Source organism: Peromyscus maniculatus, chromosome 2 (genome assembly GCF_049852395.1).
Source record: "Peromyscus maniculatus bairdii isolate BWxNUB_F1_BW_parent chromosome 2, HU_Pman_BW_mat_3.1, whole genome shotgun sequence".
Classification (NCBI taxonomy): domain Eukaryota; kingdom Metazoa; phylum Chordata; class Mammalia; order Rodentia; family Cricetidae; genus Peromyscus; species Peromyscus maniculatus.
In genome coordinates, this window is record NC_134853.1 from 123,716,128 (window position 1) to 123,733,376 (window position 17,249).

The window sequence follows — 17,249 nt, forward strand, 5'->3', positions numbered from 1 at the left end:
AGAAGGTATATGGTACTGAGGTATTTCTAGGGCTGTGTACTCTGACCTACACACACACACACACACATACACACACACACACACACACACACACTCACACATTCACACACAAGTGCATACACACTTGCACATGTGATGAACACACATAAGAAAGTAGAAAGTTTTCACTGATAAAATAGTCTGGACTTTACTGAATTACCACACACAAGTACACAGTGTGAAAAACCCTGTCAACATTTAATGAGATAAAAATATTCTTATTCCTGTGTGGGTTACCATGGGGTTCTTTATTGACCAGCAGCAAGCCATTCCTCTTTTTTGCTCTTTGAATCCAAAGTTCCCATAGCCAACAGCCAAAAGGTCCTGAAAACCAGAAAAAGGCACTTCAAAGGATGGCAGGAAATAGTAGCAAATGCATAAAGATACCTACTAATGAACTATTAAAAAAATACTGGTAAAACAGAGGGCTGGGGCTGGGACTGGGGCTGCAGCTCAGTGGTAGAGTGCTTGCTTAGTATGTACAAGGCTCTGAGTTCAAACTACACTAAGTATCTATTCCAAAGATACAGTCACTCCTGAAATGATATATGTAATTGCTAGTTAGGGGAATATCTTTAGAAACATTGTATAAAACCCAAGAGAACATCAGCTTTGCTACTCAAAACATCTCCCTTTAAAAACAAATAGACCAGCCAGGCAGTAGTGGTGCACGCCTTTAATCCCAGTACTCTGGAGGCAGAGGCAGGCGGATCTCTGTGAGTTCGAGGCCAGCCTGGTCTACAGAGCGAGATCTAGAACAGGCACCAAAACTACACAGAGAAACCCTGTCTCAAAAAACCAAAACCAAACAAATAAAATAAATAAATAAATAAATAAATAAATAAATAAATAAATAAATAAATAAATAAATAAATAAATGAAATAAACCAGTCCCTAGCTCAGTGGTTCTCCACCTTCCTAATGCTGTGACCCTTTAATACAGTTCCTCAAGTTATAGTGACCCCTCCAGCCATAAAATTATTTTTGTTGCTACTTCCTAACTGTAATTTTCCTAACATTAGGAATTGTAATGTAAATATGTGTTTTCCAATGGTCTTTGGGGTGGTGACCCACAGATTTAGAACCAAACTTATCGGCCTCAAATAACTTTGGGAACTCTCCTGCCAGATGTCTGCGTTTGAATTCTGGCTGCTTCATTTCCTGTTTGGGTGAGGTTAGAGCAATTATTTATTGTCTTTGTGCCTCTAGTTTCCTATTAACATAGTGGAAGATCTAACTCATACAGGTATATTAGCATGAGACTACAGAGATGGATCAGCATTTTTGAGCACGTAGTGCTCTTCCAGAGGACTTGAGTTCAGTTCTCAGGCCCTACACTGTGCTCACAAGCACCTCCAACTCCAGCTCCAGGGGTCAGTTTGCTTTTGGCTTCCTAGGACACAAACATATACACATATAATTTAAAAGAATAAAAATAATTTAAAAAAAACCTTAAAACAGTTCCTGGTACATATGAAGTGCTGTCTATGCATTTAATAATATTAATAATAGTATTCCTGAGGAATTCCACAAATGTTTTACATGCCTTTAATCCCTTCCTGATAGCAGGAAGCAGAAAGATATATAAGGTATGAGGACCAGGAACTAGAGTCGGTTAAGCTTTTAGGCTTCTGAGCAGCAGTTCAGCTGAGACCCATTCGGATGAGAACACAGAGGCTTCCAGTTTGAGAAAACAAGATCAGCAGAGGTACTGGTGAGGTGAGGTTAGCTGTGGCTGGTTCTGTTTCTCTGATCTTTCAGCATTCACCCCAATATCTGGCTCTGGGTTTGAGTTTATTAGTAAGATCTTTTAAGATTCATGTTACAGACACTTGCTCACCTATGTTCATAACAGCATTATTCCTAATAGCCAGAACCTGAAGACAACCTAGTTGCCCCTCAACTGAAAAATGGATAAGGAAAATGTGGTACATCTACACAATGGAGTATTACTCAGCTGTAAAAATAATAATAATAATAATAATAATAATAATAATAATAATAACCTCATGAAATCTGCAGGCAAATGGATGCAACTAGAACAAAATCATCCTGAGTGGCATAAACCAGACCCAGAAAGACAATTATGGTATGTACTCACTCATAAGTGGATATTAGGACTAAAGTAAAGTATAACTAACCTACAATCCACAGCACCAGAGAGGAGAGGTAATGAGGAGGGCCCAAAGAGGGATGCTTGGATTTCCCTGGGAAGGGGAAATAGAAGAAATCTCCTGGATAAACTTGGGTGGGGGTAGGGGGATAAGAACTTGAGGGAGTGGGTTGGGGTAGGACAGAAGGGGAGAGTAATGAAAGAGACATCTTGTTGGGGGGGGGCATTTCAGGGTTAGGGAGAAACCTGGTGCCAGGGAAACTCTCAAGAATCCACAAGGATGACCCCAGCTAAGACTCCTAACAATAGTGGAGAGGGAGCCTGAACTGGCCTTCTCCTATAATCAGATTGGTGAATACCCTAACTATCATCAGGGAGCCTTTATCCAGTATCTGATGGAAGCAGATGCAGAGATCCACAGCCCAGCTCCGGGAGTCCTCCTGAAGAAAGGGAAGAGGGGGGGTCAAGGTCATGATGGGGAAACCCACAGAGACAGCTGACATGAGCTCTGGGGAGCACATGGACTCTGGACCAACACTTGGGGAGCCTGCATGGGAATGACCTAGGCCCTTTGCATGTGTGTGACAATTGTGTAGTACTGGGGAATATTATTTTAAGATGTGTTACTTTTGTTTATTTTGCATTTGTTTAACTCTATGAAGCTGTGATTCTTTGCCTATCTAAAACACCTGATGGTCTCATAAAGAATTGAATGGCCAATAGCAAGGCAGGAGAAAGAATAGACAGAGATGGCAGGTAGAGAGAATATATAGGAGAAATCTAGGAGGCAAAAATAAATAAATAAATAAATAAATAAATAAATAAATAAATAAATAAATAAATAAATAAATAAATAAGAGTAGCCAGAGAAGGAGGAGGACTCCAGGGGCCAGTCACCCAGCTACACAGCAAGCCAAGGAGTAAGAGTAAGATTTACAGAAGTAAGAGAACAGGAAAATCTCAAAGGCAGAATATAGATGGGGAAATTTTAAGTTAAGGAAAAATGGCAAGAAACAAGCCAAGCCAAGGCTGGATGTTTATAAGTAAGAATAAGCCTCCATGTGTGATTTATTTGTGAGCTGAGTGAAGGGCCCCACAAAAGAGCAGAAAACAAATAGCAACAGTGTAGCTTGGTCTGTTCAAAAGGCTCCTAGCATTAAGATTAGGACCTGCCCTGGCACTTAGCTGGTTTTTGGGAACCTGTTCCCCATGCTGGATTACCTCCCCCAGCCTTGATGCAGGGGGAGGAGCTCAGCCCTGCCTCGACTTGATGTGCCATGCTGTGTTCAAGCCCAGGGAAGGTCTGCCCCTTTCTGAATGGAGATGAGGAGTGGATGGGGAGGGAGGTATGTTATAGGATATTATTTTAAGATGTGTTACTTTTGTTTATTTTGCATTTAACTCTGTGAAGCTGTGTTACTGTGCCTGTCTAAAACGCCTGATGGTCTAATAAAGATCTGAATGGCCAATAGCAAGGCAGGAGAAAGGATAGGCGGGGCTCAAGGCAAAGAGAATATATAGAAGGAAAAATCTGGGAGGAAAGAGACCAAGGAAGTAGTCTGAGAAGGAAGAGGACTCCAGGGGCCAGCCACACAGCCACACAGCCACACAGCCACACAGCCACACAGCCACACAGCCAGACACGGAGTAAGAAGGAAAGAAAAGGTATACAGGAATAGAGAAAGATAAAAGCCCCAAGGCCAAAGATAGATGGGATAATTTAAAGTTAAGAGAAGTTGGCTAGAAACAAGCAAAGCTAAGGTCAGGTATTTATATTTAAAAATAAGCCTCTGTGTGTGATTTATTTGGGAGCTAGGCGGTGGACCCCCAAAAGAGCAAAAATAAATAACCAAGAACATTTTGGTGTACCAACATGGCACTTGCATTTCCATAGTGCCTGAAAAAGTTAAAAAAAAAAAAAAAAAAAAAAAAAAGAGGATATGGCTCCTTTAACAATTTCTGTCTGCTGGGAAGCCCTTGAACAGCTAGTATGTTAAGTAGGAATGAACAAAAAAACTAAGAAAAAATGCCTGTCACAGTGCAAGCATCAGCATTCTAGAGCTCTAGGGAGGCTGAATGCAGTTCCTGGTCAGACAAACCTCCCACTGGGCCGCTAGTTTCACACTTGGCCTTCATGACCCAAGAAGCCGAGTTGAGAGCCGCATGCAGAGGATCCAGGTGTTGGTTAGCAGTTTAAAAGTTTGCTCACAGGGTCAAAAAAGGCTGAAGATATGCAATAAACGAGGTCCAGATGGAAAAACCTCTAAATAGGTTACAGTGTGTTTAACAATATGTGGAGGCTTAAGGAAAGAAAAAGGTATATTCACAGGGGAAAAAAATGAATAGTTTAAAAATAAAGTCTTTAAAGAGAGAAATAAAGTAATATACAAGAAAAGGGAATAAGCCACGTAGAGGTGGGAAACAAACAGGGAGTCTGTATCCTGTATGTTATTGTGCTGATTTTGAATTTTTTGAAAGGTAATAAGCAAACAACAGCTGCTAAGAAACATGAGATTGAAAGAGGAACTGATTAAATAAACCAGTCTTCATACCTAAGAATGCCTTAACTTTAAAAAAGTAAAAAAAAAAAATGTATTTTTCAAATGGAAAGCAAAAATGCTTTGGAGTTTTGTACCCACAGGAGATGAGAGGCTATGGATTCCTTCAGGGTTAATATGGATCAAGTTTTATCAGGTGAGAACTCCTGAAACATGACAGGTTATATCTATTAGCAAAGGCTACTGCTGGTCTTCCTAGGACTTGGTCATTATCTCAGATTTTCTCTCTGGAACCCTAATGATACTATGTCCACAGAAAGGAGGAAGCTCTTTGGAGAACACGATGTCTACATTCCAAAGAGGTTTTTGGTTACATGTGGGAGGTTTTTGGTTAGTTGGTGGGTTATGGATGTTTGTTATCATCTAGGGGAATATAGAATATTGATACAAATTTAAAGTTATTTTTGTTATACTGTATATATGTTTCTACTCTTGTTTAAGATATTTTTATATATTGATAAAAATTTAAGGTTATTTTTGTTACAACATATTGTATATATGTTTTTACTCTTGTTTAAGGTATTGTACCTAATGCAGTGTATTTAAAAATGTAAGGTAAAATTCTAGTTTTTGAAAGCTCTTATTATAAACTATTATAGGATAATCAGGAAACATAGGTTAGTGGTTAGTCATTTATAACAATCAAATTTGTAGATATCTTAGGTATGCTTTCCAGATCATATAGACATATATTTTATATAGATAGATGGTCTTCAAATCTTTCAAAGATCTACTGAATATGGCATTTAAAATGTTTTGTTAACTTAAAGCTTTTCATGACAATGAGACACATCTGCTCCTGGCAGCACAAATTTACTTCAGAGAAGATGATGGGCACTGAAGAAACTCCTTACAGAGTTTGCTTTCATTGTGGCAAAGTTAGCCACTAGGCAAAGAAACTGCTCTTGCTTTTGACTGCTGACAGTGTGCTATGCAGACTGGACATGCCAGACCCACAGGAAAATGACCACTGAACTTTGCCAAAACCAGGTAGGATAGTCCTTCAAATTTCCTGCTTCACTGAAAAGTTTGCCAGGTATTTTGGGCCTGTAGGCTGAAGATGGATGCCCCAACATTGCAGAGGAACTTTGGATGACTGTCCAGGCAGTTGTCTCTGTTCTTACTTAGGTAATATTAATTCCTTCAGGGGTCTTTGATGGAGTTAAAGACTAAATAATTAGAGTTATAGTTTTCCTTAGTTATGACAGAGAGTAAATTAGGTAGAAAACTTTAGATTCACTAAGATAGGATAGATAATGGAGTATTTTAATTTGTCAGACATAAATGAACTGGAATTCATTACCTTGTGAATATAATCTTTACTTGATAATTGTTCTTACTGTGTACAGTCTTATTATGTTAAAGTTAAAACCTTTAAAACAGGGGGGAATGTTGTAGAATATTATTTTAAGGTATGTTACTTTTGTTTATTTTGCATTTGCTTAACTCTGTGAAAGTGTGTTATTATGCCTGTCTAAAACACCTGATGGTCTAATAAAGAACTGAACGGCCAATAGTGAGGCAGGAGAAAGGATAGGTGGGGCTGGCAGACAGAGAATATATAGAAGGAGAAATCTGGGAGTTAAATGATCAAGGAAGTAGCCAGAGAAGGAGGACTCTAGGGGCCAACCACCCAGCTACACAGCAAGCCATGGAGCAAGAGTAAGATTTACAGATGAAAGACAATGGGAAAAGCCCAGAGGCAAAAGGTAGATGGGATCATTTAAGTTAAGGAAAAGTGGCAAGAAACAAGCCAAGCTAAGGACGGACATTTATAAGTAAGAATTTGGGAGCTGGTTGGCAGACCCCCCCCCAAAGAGTAAAATACCAACAACAGGGGCAGATGGGAGTTCAGGGAGGGAGCCAGAGGAGAGGAGGGAGTGGAAACTGTGGTCCATGGGTAAAATAAAAGAAAAAAATGTTAATTAAATAAAATAAAAATTTAAAAAATCCTTTGCCCATGTCTGAATAAAAACAAAGAAACAAACAAAACCCCTTCATTTTAGAATTTGACAGTGAGGGCCAGTAAGACAACTCAGTGAGTAGAAGCATTTGCTGCACATGCCTGATGACCTGAGTTCAGGGTCCCAAACCCACAAAAGACAGATATGATGGCTCACCGTTGTAATTCCAGAGGTGGAGACAGGAGAATCATCTGGAAATTCACTGGCCAGCTAACCTGTACACATATCACACACACACACACACACACACACACACACACACACACACACACACACACACCATACACATACACACAAAATAATAAATGAAAATTTACAAAAGAATTGTCCTTTAAACGCTAGGATGCAATTGTTAGAGCATTTGGTGACTTACTGGATTGGCTTTATTCCAGGCAAGGCTGCTCACATTAAGGCCTTTAGTTAAGTCACAGGTAAAAGACCAGAGCCGTTCCAAATTGGCTGGGATTGTTGACTGCTCTGTGGTTATCTCTAGTTCTAGTTCCATTTCCATTTCTTCTGCGTCCTCCCTCTTAATCTCATCCTCTGTTTCTTCATGTACTTCTTCTTCCAAAACTTCTTCAGGCTCTTCCCGTTCACGTTCTAAAGTTAAATCAAACAGAGATATCATTGCTCTCTACCCCCAAAGAATCTGAATAGCATCTCTATCTGTTACTGACACTTACAATACCTCTAGATCTACTGGAACACACAGTCAAACTGACAGGGTACCTGAATGGTAACCCAGACCTACTGAAGACTTCTGACAGCAGACTTTCTGGTCACTCAGAAAATGGGCCAGAGTAGCACATCCAAATGCTGCTACTGGAAAATGTAAAACAAGCTTCATGCCTGTTTTTGTTGGGAAGGAGCCAACAACTTTACCTTAGAAAAGTATACAACTTGAGGCTGGGGAGATGGCTTAGTAGGTAAGAGTGCTTGTTCTGCAAACATAAGCACCTAAGTTTAAGTCTCCAGAACACAAGAAAAGCTGAGTATGGCTACACATGTGCATAACCCTAGTATTGTAAGGCAGAGACATGAAGATCCCAAAAGCTCACTGGCTGGCCAGCCTCGCCAAATACAAAGGAACTTCTGGTTCAGTCTCAAGGCAATAAGGCAGAAAACAGCAGAGGGAAATACCAGATGTTAGGTTATTCTGGCCTCTTTACATGTACATGGGCATAGGTAGCCACACACTCACATGCATGTACTGCCTACACATAACACACACACACACACACACACACACACACACACACACACACACATGAAGAGAGATGAGAGAGAGAGAGAGAGAGAGAGAGAGAGAGAGAGAGAGAGAGAGAGAATGAGAATATCTTTAACTGAGACAGGAGTCTTCTAGGTTTTTTTCCCTCCACATTTAATTCTTATCTTCTGATATCAAAGTATCTTACAAATTATTTGCATTTTACTTACAGGGTCCAATCAACATCCATGAAACCAACACAATCTCTTGTTGGAGGGCTCTAAATTGTAATTGTAGGGCTGTAGAACCACTGAAAATAAATGTGGATGGTTTGCTGTCACTATCATCCAAAATTTACATGAGAATTTATTCCCATGTAGTACAGTCTATGGGTTTTGAGAAATGTGATTGGCATGTATTACCCATTACAGTACTGTTCACAACAGTCTCATTGTCTGAAAAATTAGGTTCAGGTTTTGTATCTTGTATTTTATCGATGTACCCTCACCTCTGGCAACCACTGCTCTTCCCATTCTCAACATAGTTTTGCCTTTCTGAGGATTTTTTTTTATAAACATTTTTTAGATTTATTTATTTATTATGTATACAGCATATATGACAGCAGGCCAGAAGAGGGCACCAGATCTCTTTACAGATGGTTGTGAGCCACCATGTGGTTGCTGGGAATTGAACTCAGGGCCTCTGGAAGAGCAGTCAAGTGCTATTAACCTCTGAGCCATCTCTCCAGCCCTCTGAGGATGTTTTATGGTTGGAATCACAGCTTGTGCCATTTTCAGGCTGAATTTGTTCACAAAGTAACATGCATGTAGTCTTCCCTCCATGTCTACCCAGAACCTGATGACTCAGCATGAAACAATGTCTGTACCTCAGTCTATCCATTTACTGAATAATGAAAATTTTGCTTGCTTTCAAACTTGAGGAATTATAAAAAAGGTTCCCATAAATACTGTATAGAGGGCCTTTTGATGAATGTGTGTTGGGGAATTTTAATTTAAGATGTGTTACATTCCTTTATGCTGTGGAATATTTGTTTAATGATGCAAAGATTGTTGCATTCTTTTATGTTGCATTTGTTTAACTCTGTGAAGCCATGTTACTTTGGCTGTCTAAAACACCTGATTGGTCTAATAAAAAGCTGAACAGCCAATAGCAAGTCAGGAGAAAGGATAGGCGGAGCTGGCAGACAGAAAATAAATAGGAGGAGAAATCTGGGAAGAGAGGTGAAGAAGCGAGAATAGAAGGGGTCAGCCACTCCGCCACACAGACAGATACAGAAGTAAGAAGTAAATAAAAGATATACAGAAATATAAAAAGGTAAAAGCTCAGAGGTAAAAAGTAGATGGGACAATTTAAGAAAAGCTGAATAGAAACAAGCCAAGCTAAGGCCAACCATACATGAGAAAGAATAAGCCTCATGTAATTTATTTGGAAGCTGGGTGGCAGGCCCCCAAAGAGCCAAAGAGCAATAGCAACTAACAACAAGTGTGGGTATACATTTTCTGCTCATCTGAGTACCTACCAAGATGCACTTGATACTGTACAGTAAGACTGCTCTTAGTTTTATAAGTGTCAAGTTGTCTTCCAGACCAGACATACCAGTGTGCATTCCCCCCAGTCACCAATGAGCTCTTGTCCCTCATCTTCACCAGCATTTGGTATTGCCATGTGTTTGGGATCTGGCCATTCTAACAGGCATATTGTTTTACTAACCTCACAGTTGTTTTAATCTGTAACTCCCCAATGATATGGTTTCCCATCTGGATATCGTCCTTGGTGAGATTTCTCTTCGTACCTTTTACTGATTTTGAGACAAAACTTTGCTATGTAGATCAGGCAGACTTTAAACTCTTTTTTTGTTTGTTTTTTTTTATTTCTGTTTAAGTTTGTTTTTATTTATTCTATTTTAATGTTTATGGGTGTTTTGCCTGCATGTATGTGTGGGCACCCCATGTGTGCTCGGTGCTGTTGGAAGCCAGAAGAATGCATAAGGTTTGGTGGGATTGGAGTTACAGACCATTGGGAGCTATAATGTGGGTGCTGTGAATCGAATCAAAGCCGGGTACTTTGAAAAAGCAGCCAGTGCTATTACCTGCACAGCTATCTCTCCAGACCCAGACTTTGAATTCTTCATGCTCCTGACTCAGTCTGTAGAGTGCTGGGATGGATGTGCACCACATCAAGCTTCTTCTCGTGTTAAGTCATAAGTACGGGGTGTTGGTGGTTGGTTGCTGTTGTTTTAGACTGGCTATCATGTAGCCCAGCCTAGTCTTGAACTCCTGATCCTCTTGACTACATCTGGTGAGTGCTGGGATGATAGGTATGTGCACAATGCCCAGCATGTGTTCATGATGGTAAGTCTTTGGACATATTTGTATATATTTACCTAGCAGTTGTCTATCAGCTCTGTCTTCTGTGAACATTTCCTCCGGTGACTGGTCTTTTTATTCTCTCTGTGGTATCTCTTGCGTTTGGGGAGTTTTACTTTAAACAATATTTAACACTCAAGGTTATCGTTTTGCCTATGTTATTTTCTAGGAATTTTGTGTTTTATATTGGAGTCTATAATCTATATCAGCTCTTTTCTTATGGATTCTAAAGACTGTGGCTAGATTTGCTTTTTGTTAACTTCATGTGCTGTAAAGACTGCCTTTATTTCTGTTGTATTGTCTTTTGCCAAACATCAGTTGACTATTTAGATAGCTCTGTTTCTGAGATCTCTCAATTGTTAATTCACCTGTTTGCCTTCTCACCAACACTGCACTATCTTACCTTCTATAGCTTAATATTAAGTTGTAAAGTCTTGATCCTTCAACTTTGTTCTGCTCCTTCAGTGGTATCCTGAATGTTCTGGGTTTCCTGGTTATTAAAGACCTTGACCTCTTTCCTTATCAGTTACTTTCCCATGTGTTTCCTTTATTCTTATATACTGGTTATGGAAATGTAATACAGTATAATTCTTTGAGAAACTATTTCATGGTTCCTAAAATGAAGCTAGACACACATCTACCCAATGACCCAGTGCTAGGTATTTTCATAAAAGAAACTGAACTACATTTGCCAAAAGACTCAGTTGGAAACTCAAAGGGAACACGATGCAGATCCACGAACTGATGAGTAAACAAACTGTTATTTTCATATGCTGGAGCACTTCACTGAGAAAGAAATTAACTATTTATACATACACCAATCTAGCTGAATCTTAACATCAGGAATGGTGAGTGAAAGAACAAAACTCAAGTTTATTTTAACTTTTTATTATTACATCAATGAGTGTGTGTGTGTGCACGTGCACTTTCATGTGTATGTATGTGTGTTCATGCACATGTGTATGGTAGAGAGATGGCGTACAAGAGTCAGTTTTCTCTACCCTGTGTTCTGGGGAATCAAACTCAGGTTAGGTGGCAAGTGCCTTTACCTGCTGAGTCATCTCACTGGCTCAAAAAACAGTATTTATCATGTGAATGCACTTACATGAAATACCACAACTGGGAAAGTTAACTTGTGGTTACAGATCAAGTCAACTGCTGCCTGGGGGGTAGGGGTGGGTGGGTAATGTTTACATGCAACCAGCACAAGACCATCTTGATAGTTTATGGGAATAGTCTCCATGTTGACCAGGGTATTAGTTATGTTAACTTTCTTACTTTTCCACGTATGTTAAAAACACAGTTTAAATATAAACATGCCACTTTCTATAAATCTTACCCATTAAAGTATTTGTTCCATTAATTTAATTAGTAAACAAGTAATATACTATCTGTTCAGCTTTGCAAATATCAATATTTACAGAACTTTAAATTGCAAGTATACAACTCTTTAGATATAGAATGGAACAGTATCTATGAAAAACATTTTAAAATAGCAACCTTACATGAAAGAGGATCATAGTTCTAAAATAGTATCCTGGCTTTCTCCAGGCAAAAAGCCTATAACCATTTGCCACACATGTTACTTTGTAATCTAATTGTTGATGTAACCACATAGGAGATTAACTTTGTTTAGAGGATCAGGATGAGTTCATGAAAAGTGGGACTACAACAGGAAAAGACAGTGAAGGGAAAGCAATGGGCGGCCAGACAAACGTCAACGTTCTCTGAGTTCCCAATCACCTCCAAACACCACAATGACAGCCTCTGGCCGGACTACAGATATCTGCAATGATACACTCTGATGAAGCTGACCCTAAGCTATGGGAAGGGTCTGAACATCTAGAGCACTGAATGGCCATGAGGGGTTTAGGATAAACCTACAAGATAGGGTCAGCTAGTGGCAAGAATTAACCTTCATAAATTTCACTTCAGTACAGTGCTTAAAGGCTGAATTAATCTCCTTTAAAAAAAAAAAAGAAACAAACAAACAAAAAAATCACTCAGGGGCCTAGAAGTATACAAGGACCTGGGTTCCAGCCCCAGAAAGTCTTAACACTGAAAATAAGTTTGTAAATAGCTAAAGTACAATATTCTGTGAACATATCGGAGGGGATGTGCAGAGGTGAGAACGGGGTGAATGTCCCTGTCACTAATATTAGGGAGCAGTGCTGAAACCGTTGGAACGTGAGAGTTAATGGCGGTGCACAGGGAGACCAAACACAAAAACCACTATAAAAACAAGTGCCTCATTTGATGCGGGAACAGGAGAAAATCAGGACAAAAATGCTTTTGAAGTTTTAAATTTGAGGGACAGCCCTTCTGTGGATTCCCTAGTCTGGACTCCAGTGCTACTCATATGCTTGATAGGTAGTTAACAAGTGGTTAAAATTACAGAAACACATTCTTTAATGAGTGATAACTAGTGTGGAAATTACATTTACAAATATGAAATAGCACAATTAATTTTTTTAATTATTCGCATTTGTCTAAGCATAATTACTTTTTTAAGGTACCTTTTAAAACAGGGAGTTGACGGTAGGATGCAAGCTTCGGCTGAAATACATTTTCCATCAAAACCCTTTCCATGAAAAATAAGTCTTGCTGAAGCTTCTCAGATTTTAGTATTGCCTCTGAATGGTCTTCTTCATCTTCGTGAACTTTGGCCAGAATTACAGTTTCTATATCCATTAGGGAGCTTGTTTCACTATCTGTAAATACAAATACAACTCACTTACAAAAGACCCAAGTAGTAGTCGGTGGTTCATGCATTTTAAAGATATTTTTAGAGTTATATTTTATAATTTCTGTCTTCTTTCCATTTCCAACACCTTCAGTAGTAATTTATTGAATCTTTCACACACAAAGAAAGTGCAATGCAAACATATAACTCCCTGTGGACAATGCATACATGTCGGTCCGTTTTCTGGTAATTTATCAGAAAACTACAGCTTAAAGAACTGGAGAGATGGCTCAGTTGATAAAACTCTTGTTGTGCAAACATGCAGACCTGAGTTCAACCCCCAGGTCCTATGTGAAAAGCGGGGTGCAATAGTTGGAATCCCAGCACTGGAGAGACAGAGACAAGTGAATTCCTGGGACTCACTGGCCGGACAGTCTAGTCTAGTGGTCAAGCCCTAGGGCCTAGTGAGAGACTTTGTCACAAGAAACAAGGTGGACAGTGTCTGAGGAGGAATGACAGCAGAGGTTACCCTCTAACTTCTACACACGTGCATGCTCATGTATATGTGTACTCCTGAACATGCACATTCATATCAGTGAACATTTATGAACATGCACCAAAAAAATCACTACATATTAGGTTATTTATAAAGACAAGGAGTGTGTTTCTTACATTTCCAAAGGCTTGAAAGATCAAAGCCAAGAAGCTGCAGTTAATGAGGGCCTTCTGGCTGTCCACTTCATGATGGAAAGCATCACATGGCCAGAAATGTAGAGTATGAGAGCTTAGAAGCATTTTCTTATAAAAGCAGCAATCTGAAGTGGGGGCCCCATCTCCACAATGCCATCTAACTATAATATCTTCCCCAAAGCTCATGTGCAGATAACATGAACATACAAATTTCTAGATTAAACTTTCAGCAGATGAACTTTGGGGGCCACATTCAAATTGCAGCTGTAATTCTCTGTACTTTACTGTTCACATTGAAATAAAATAATTATCAATCTTCAAACAAAGGCCTGACTTCATGATTTTTGTGTATGTGTGTGTGAGAGAGACTACTGTACTAATTATTAGTTTTGTGGCTGCTATAAAAAAAAAAACCAAACACGTGGCTTAAATAATGCAATGTGATTATCTTAAAAGTTCTTTTTGTTAGAGGATGTTGTGTCATTGAACTAAAAACAAATTGATGAGACCATGTTGTGTTTTAGAGGCTCTGAAGAATTTGTCTTCCTGGCTTCTCTACCTTTTTAAGAGTTACCATAAAGATCTGCTCTGCTCATGAAGCCGGGCAGTGGTGGCACATGCCTTTAATCCCAGCACTCAGGAGGCAGAGGCAGGCAGATCTTTGTGAGTTCGAGGCCAGCCTAGTCTACAGAGCGAGATCTAGGAAAGATGCAAAGCTAAACAGAGAAACCCTGTCTCGAAAAAACAAAACAAAGCAAAACAAAAGACTTCTTTGGGGTTAGGAATTTAGCTCAGTGTTAGAGTGCTTGCCTAGCAAGCGCAAGGCCCTGGGTTCGGCCTTCAGCTCTGGGGAAAAAAAAGAAAGAAAGAAAAAGAAAAGAAAGAAAGAAAGAAGATCTACTCAATCTTCAAGGTCAGCAACATTCTGTCTCTCAGACCTTCTTCTGTCATTGTACCTGCTCTCAATTGACAGCTGTCTAAGGTTCTGGCCCTTTCAGTAGTATGTGTTTAGATTGGGCAGCCAGATTATGATGGATAACCTTTCCAATTTGAAGATAAATCTGTAATCATGTCTGAAAAAAATTCTTTCCTCCATTGCAATATTCACAGGTTTGTGGGAATGTGTATCGACTTGGGGGACTGTAGTGGCTAATCTTGGTTGTGAAATTGACTGAATCTGGAGTCACCTAAAATATAAACCACTAGGCATTCCTGTGAGTTTCTCAGTCAGATTATCTGAGGCAGGAAGACCAACCCTAGATGTGAGCAGCACCTTCTAGTGGCAGCCCAGATCAAAGGATGTAAAAAAGGAAACTGCTGTCTTGGCCTGCTTGCTCTCATTCTTGCTAGCATGCTCATCTACTCTGTTGCTGTGACAGTCCTGTATGACATTAGAACCAACTTCTTTGTGACTCCAGTGAAAACTAAAGATCAGCAGGAATCCTCCAGATGTCCAGCACCAGATTAGGACTGTTGGGACATCCAGCCTCATAGACTGAATGGCTAATGCAGTTTGTCTTTCCAGTATGAGACAGCTATTAATGGACCACACGCTGTGAGCCAATCAAATAAATCCTATCACTATCTTTATATCTACGTTGTGATGATTTGAATGAGAACAGTCCCCATGAGTTTATATGTTTGAATACTTGATCTCCAGTTGGTGGAATTGTTTGGGAAGGATTATGAATTGTGGCCTTGTTGGGGAGGTTTGTCAGTGGGGGTGGGCTTGGAGGTTTCAAAAGAATAGTGACATCATCAGAGTGTTCTCTCTGCCATCTGCTTGTGGATCAAGATGTGAACTCTCAGCTGTTCCTACTACACTCACTTTGCTCTGCCATCATGGACTCTAACCTTCTGAAACCGTAAGCCCAATTAAATGCTTTCTTTTGTATGTAGATGTTGGTCATGGTGTTTTATCATAGCAACAGAAAAGTAACTAATACGTCAGTCCTGTTCTTTTACAAACTCTAATATAGATGCCACTATGCTCCCGACCACATTACCTAGCAAACTGCTAGTGTGAAAACTTCTGTGAAGATGGGATACACTTTTCTTTATTCCTTATGTTAAACCCAATTTAAAAAAACACACACTTTAGACAGAAGACAAATACAAAGAGCCCTTGAAAGGAGAAGAGAAGTAAGATTATTCAGGGTCCATGAAACCCAAGGAAAGGCACAGTGGTGATTTGCACATTCAAGACACACCACAAGCAAAGACAGCAACTTGGCAGCACATGGAACACAAAGATGAATGCCTACAAGAAGCCTGTTCTCCCTCTTCAGAGGGTCAAGGAGAAGCTTAAACAATGCTGTTAGAGGGCATCCCATCAACTGCAGCAGCTGTCCTTTAGAACTTGGGAGGAAGTACAAAGGCCAAGTGACAGCCTGGCTGCCATCTTCATCATGAGAAGCTGCAGTAGAGGACCAGAACATTCACCTCTACCACTCATGAGAATGCCAGACATGAACAGCTGGGGAGCCTGGGATTCTCAGACACCAGGCATGAACAGGGTTTCCTTTCTCCCCACTGAAGTTGACAGAGTCAAGGATCAGAATTTTCATGACTGTCTAGCAATAATAACAACAGTCTCTATTCTGTGATGTCAGTGATGCTGTATGTATTTGCGTAGGTAATGAGGCAGTCCTATCTATTTTAGCCACAGAAGTATGAAGGAAGCTGGAGTGCACATCACAGTTCAGCAGCAACAAAACTCAGGTGCCACAGGAAGTCAGGTAAAAAACAAAACAAAACAAAAACCCTAGTCTTCTACAGAGTCTGGTGCATGCCTATCATCCCAGCACTCAGGAGGCTGAGGAAGACAAGTGAGTCTAGGACACCGGGGTTACACAGTGAGTCCCTATCTAAGAAACTCCGGATGTCTACCACCAACTGGCAGCCACGAGACAAAGGCTCCCACTCCCTGGCTAACGCACTGGCAAAGCCTAGTAAAATGGAAGCTTTACATCTAGACTTCAGTTGAAAGTCACTCCCTGTACCAAGAGCAAAGAACATCTCAACTTGAATTGAAAAGATGATAATGAGTAGACACAAACACCAAGATGAAAGAGACAGTAGGATTATCTAACAAAGAATTTACATAGGTCATCATAATTTATAAACACCCTTGGAACAAATAAAAAGTATTATCAAAGGAAGAGAACACTTAAATGAAAAAAAGAAAAACAAAAAGGAGTTACAGAAGTGAAAAACATTTTCAGAATTTAAATTTCAATTAATGGGTTAAATAACAGACTAGAAAGGAAAAATAAAGATGTATCAATGAACACAAAGCAAGAATAATGAACAAGCTATTTTTGTGGGGGTGGTGGGGGGTTGAGACAGGGTCTCTTTATGTAATCCTGGCTGTCCTCAAACTCATTACATAGACCAGCCTGGGCATGAACTCACAGAAATCTGACTGCCTCTGCCCCTAAGCGGTGGGATGAAAGGTGTGTACCACATCCAGCTCATTTTAATAAAGTAAGAAACTAATCTTAAAAACAAGTGGAGAGATGGGGCCATAGTTAAGAGTGCATACTGCTCTTACAGAAGACCAAATCCAACTCCCAGCACCCACATCTGGCAACTCATAACTGCCTAGG

General features: G+C 39.8%; 1 protein-coding gene across 4 annotated transcripts in view; it reads right to left on the reverse strand.

The window, feature by feature from the left end:
• Dnai4 (dynein axonemal intermediate chain 4) overlaps positions 1–17,249 on the reverse strand; it is a 67,492-nt gene that overhangs the window by 17,511 nt on the left and 32,732 nt on the right. For 2 of the 4 annotated variants that reach the window (XM_076564611.1, XM_016005697.3), the window contains 3 exons: positions 12,785–12,979; positions 7,048–7,274; positions 277–363 (listed from right to left, as the gene is read on the reverse strand). In XM_076564611.1, coding sequence (XP_076420726.1) covers positions 277–363; positions 7,048–7,274; positions 12,785–12,979 — 509 coding nt within the window. The remainder of the gene's footprint in view (positions 1–276; positions 364–7,047; positions 7,275–12,784; positions 12,980–17,249) is intronic. The other 2 variants (XM_076564612.1, XM_076564610.1) reach the window with 1 other exon arrangement.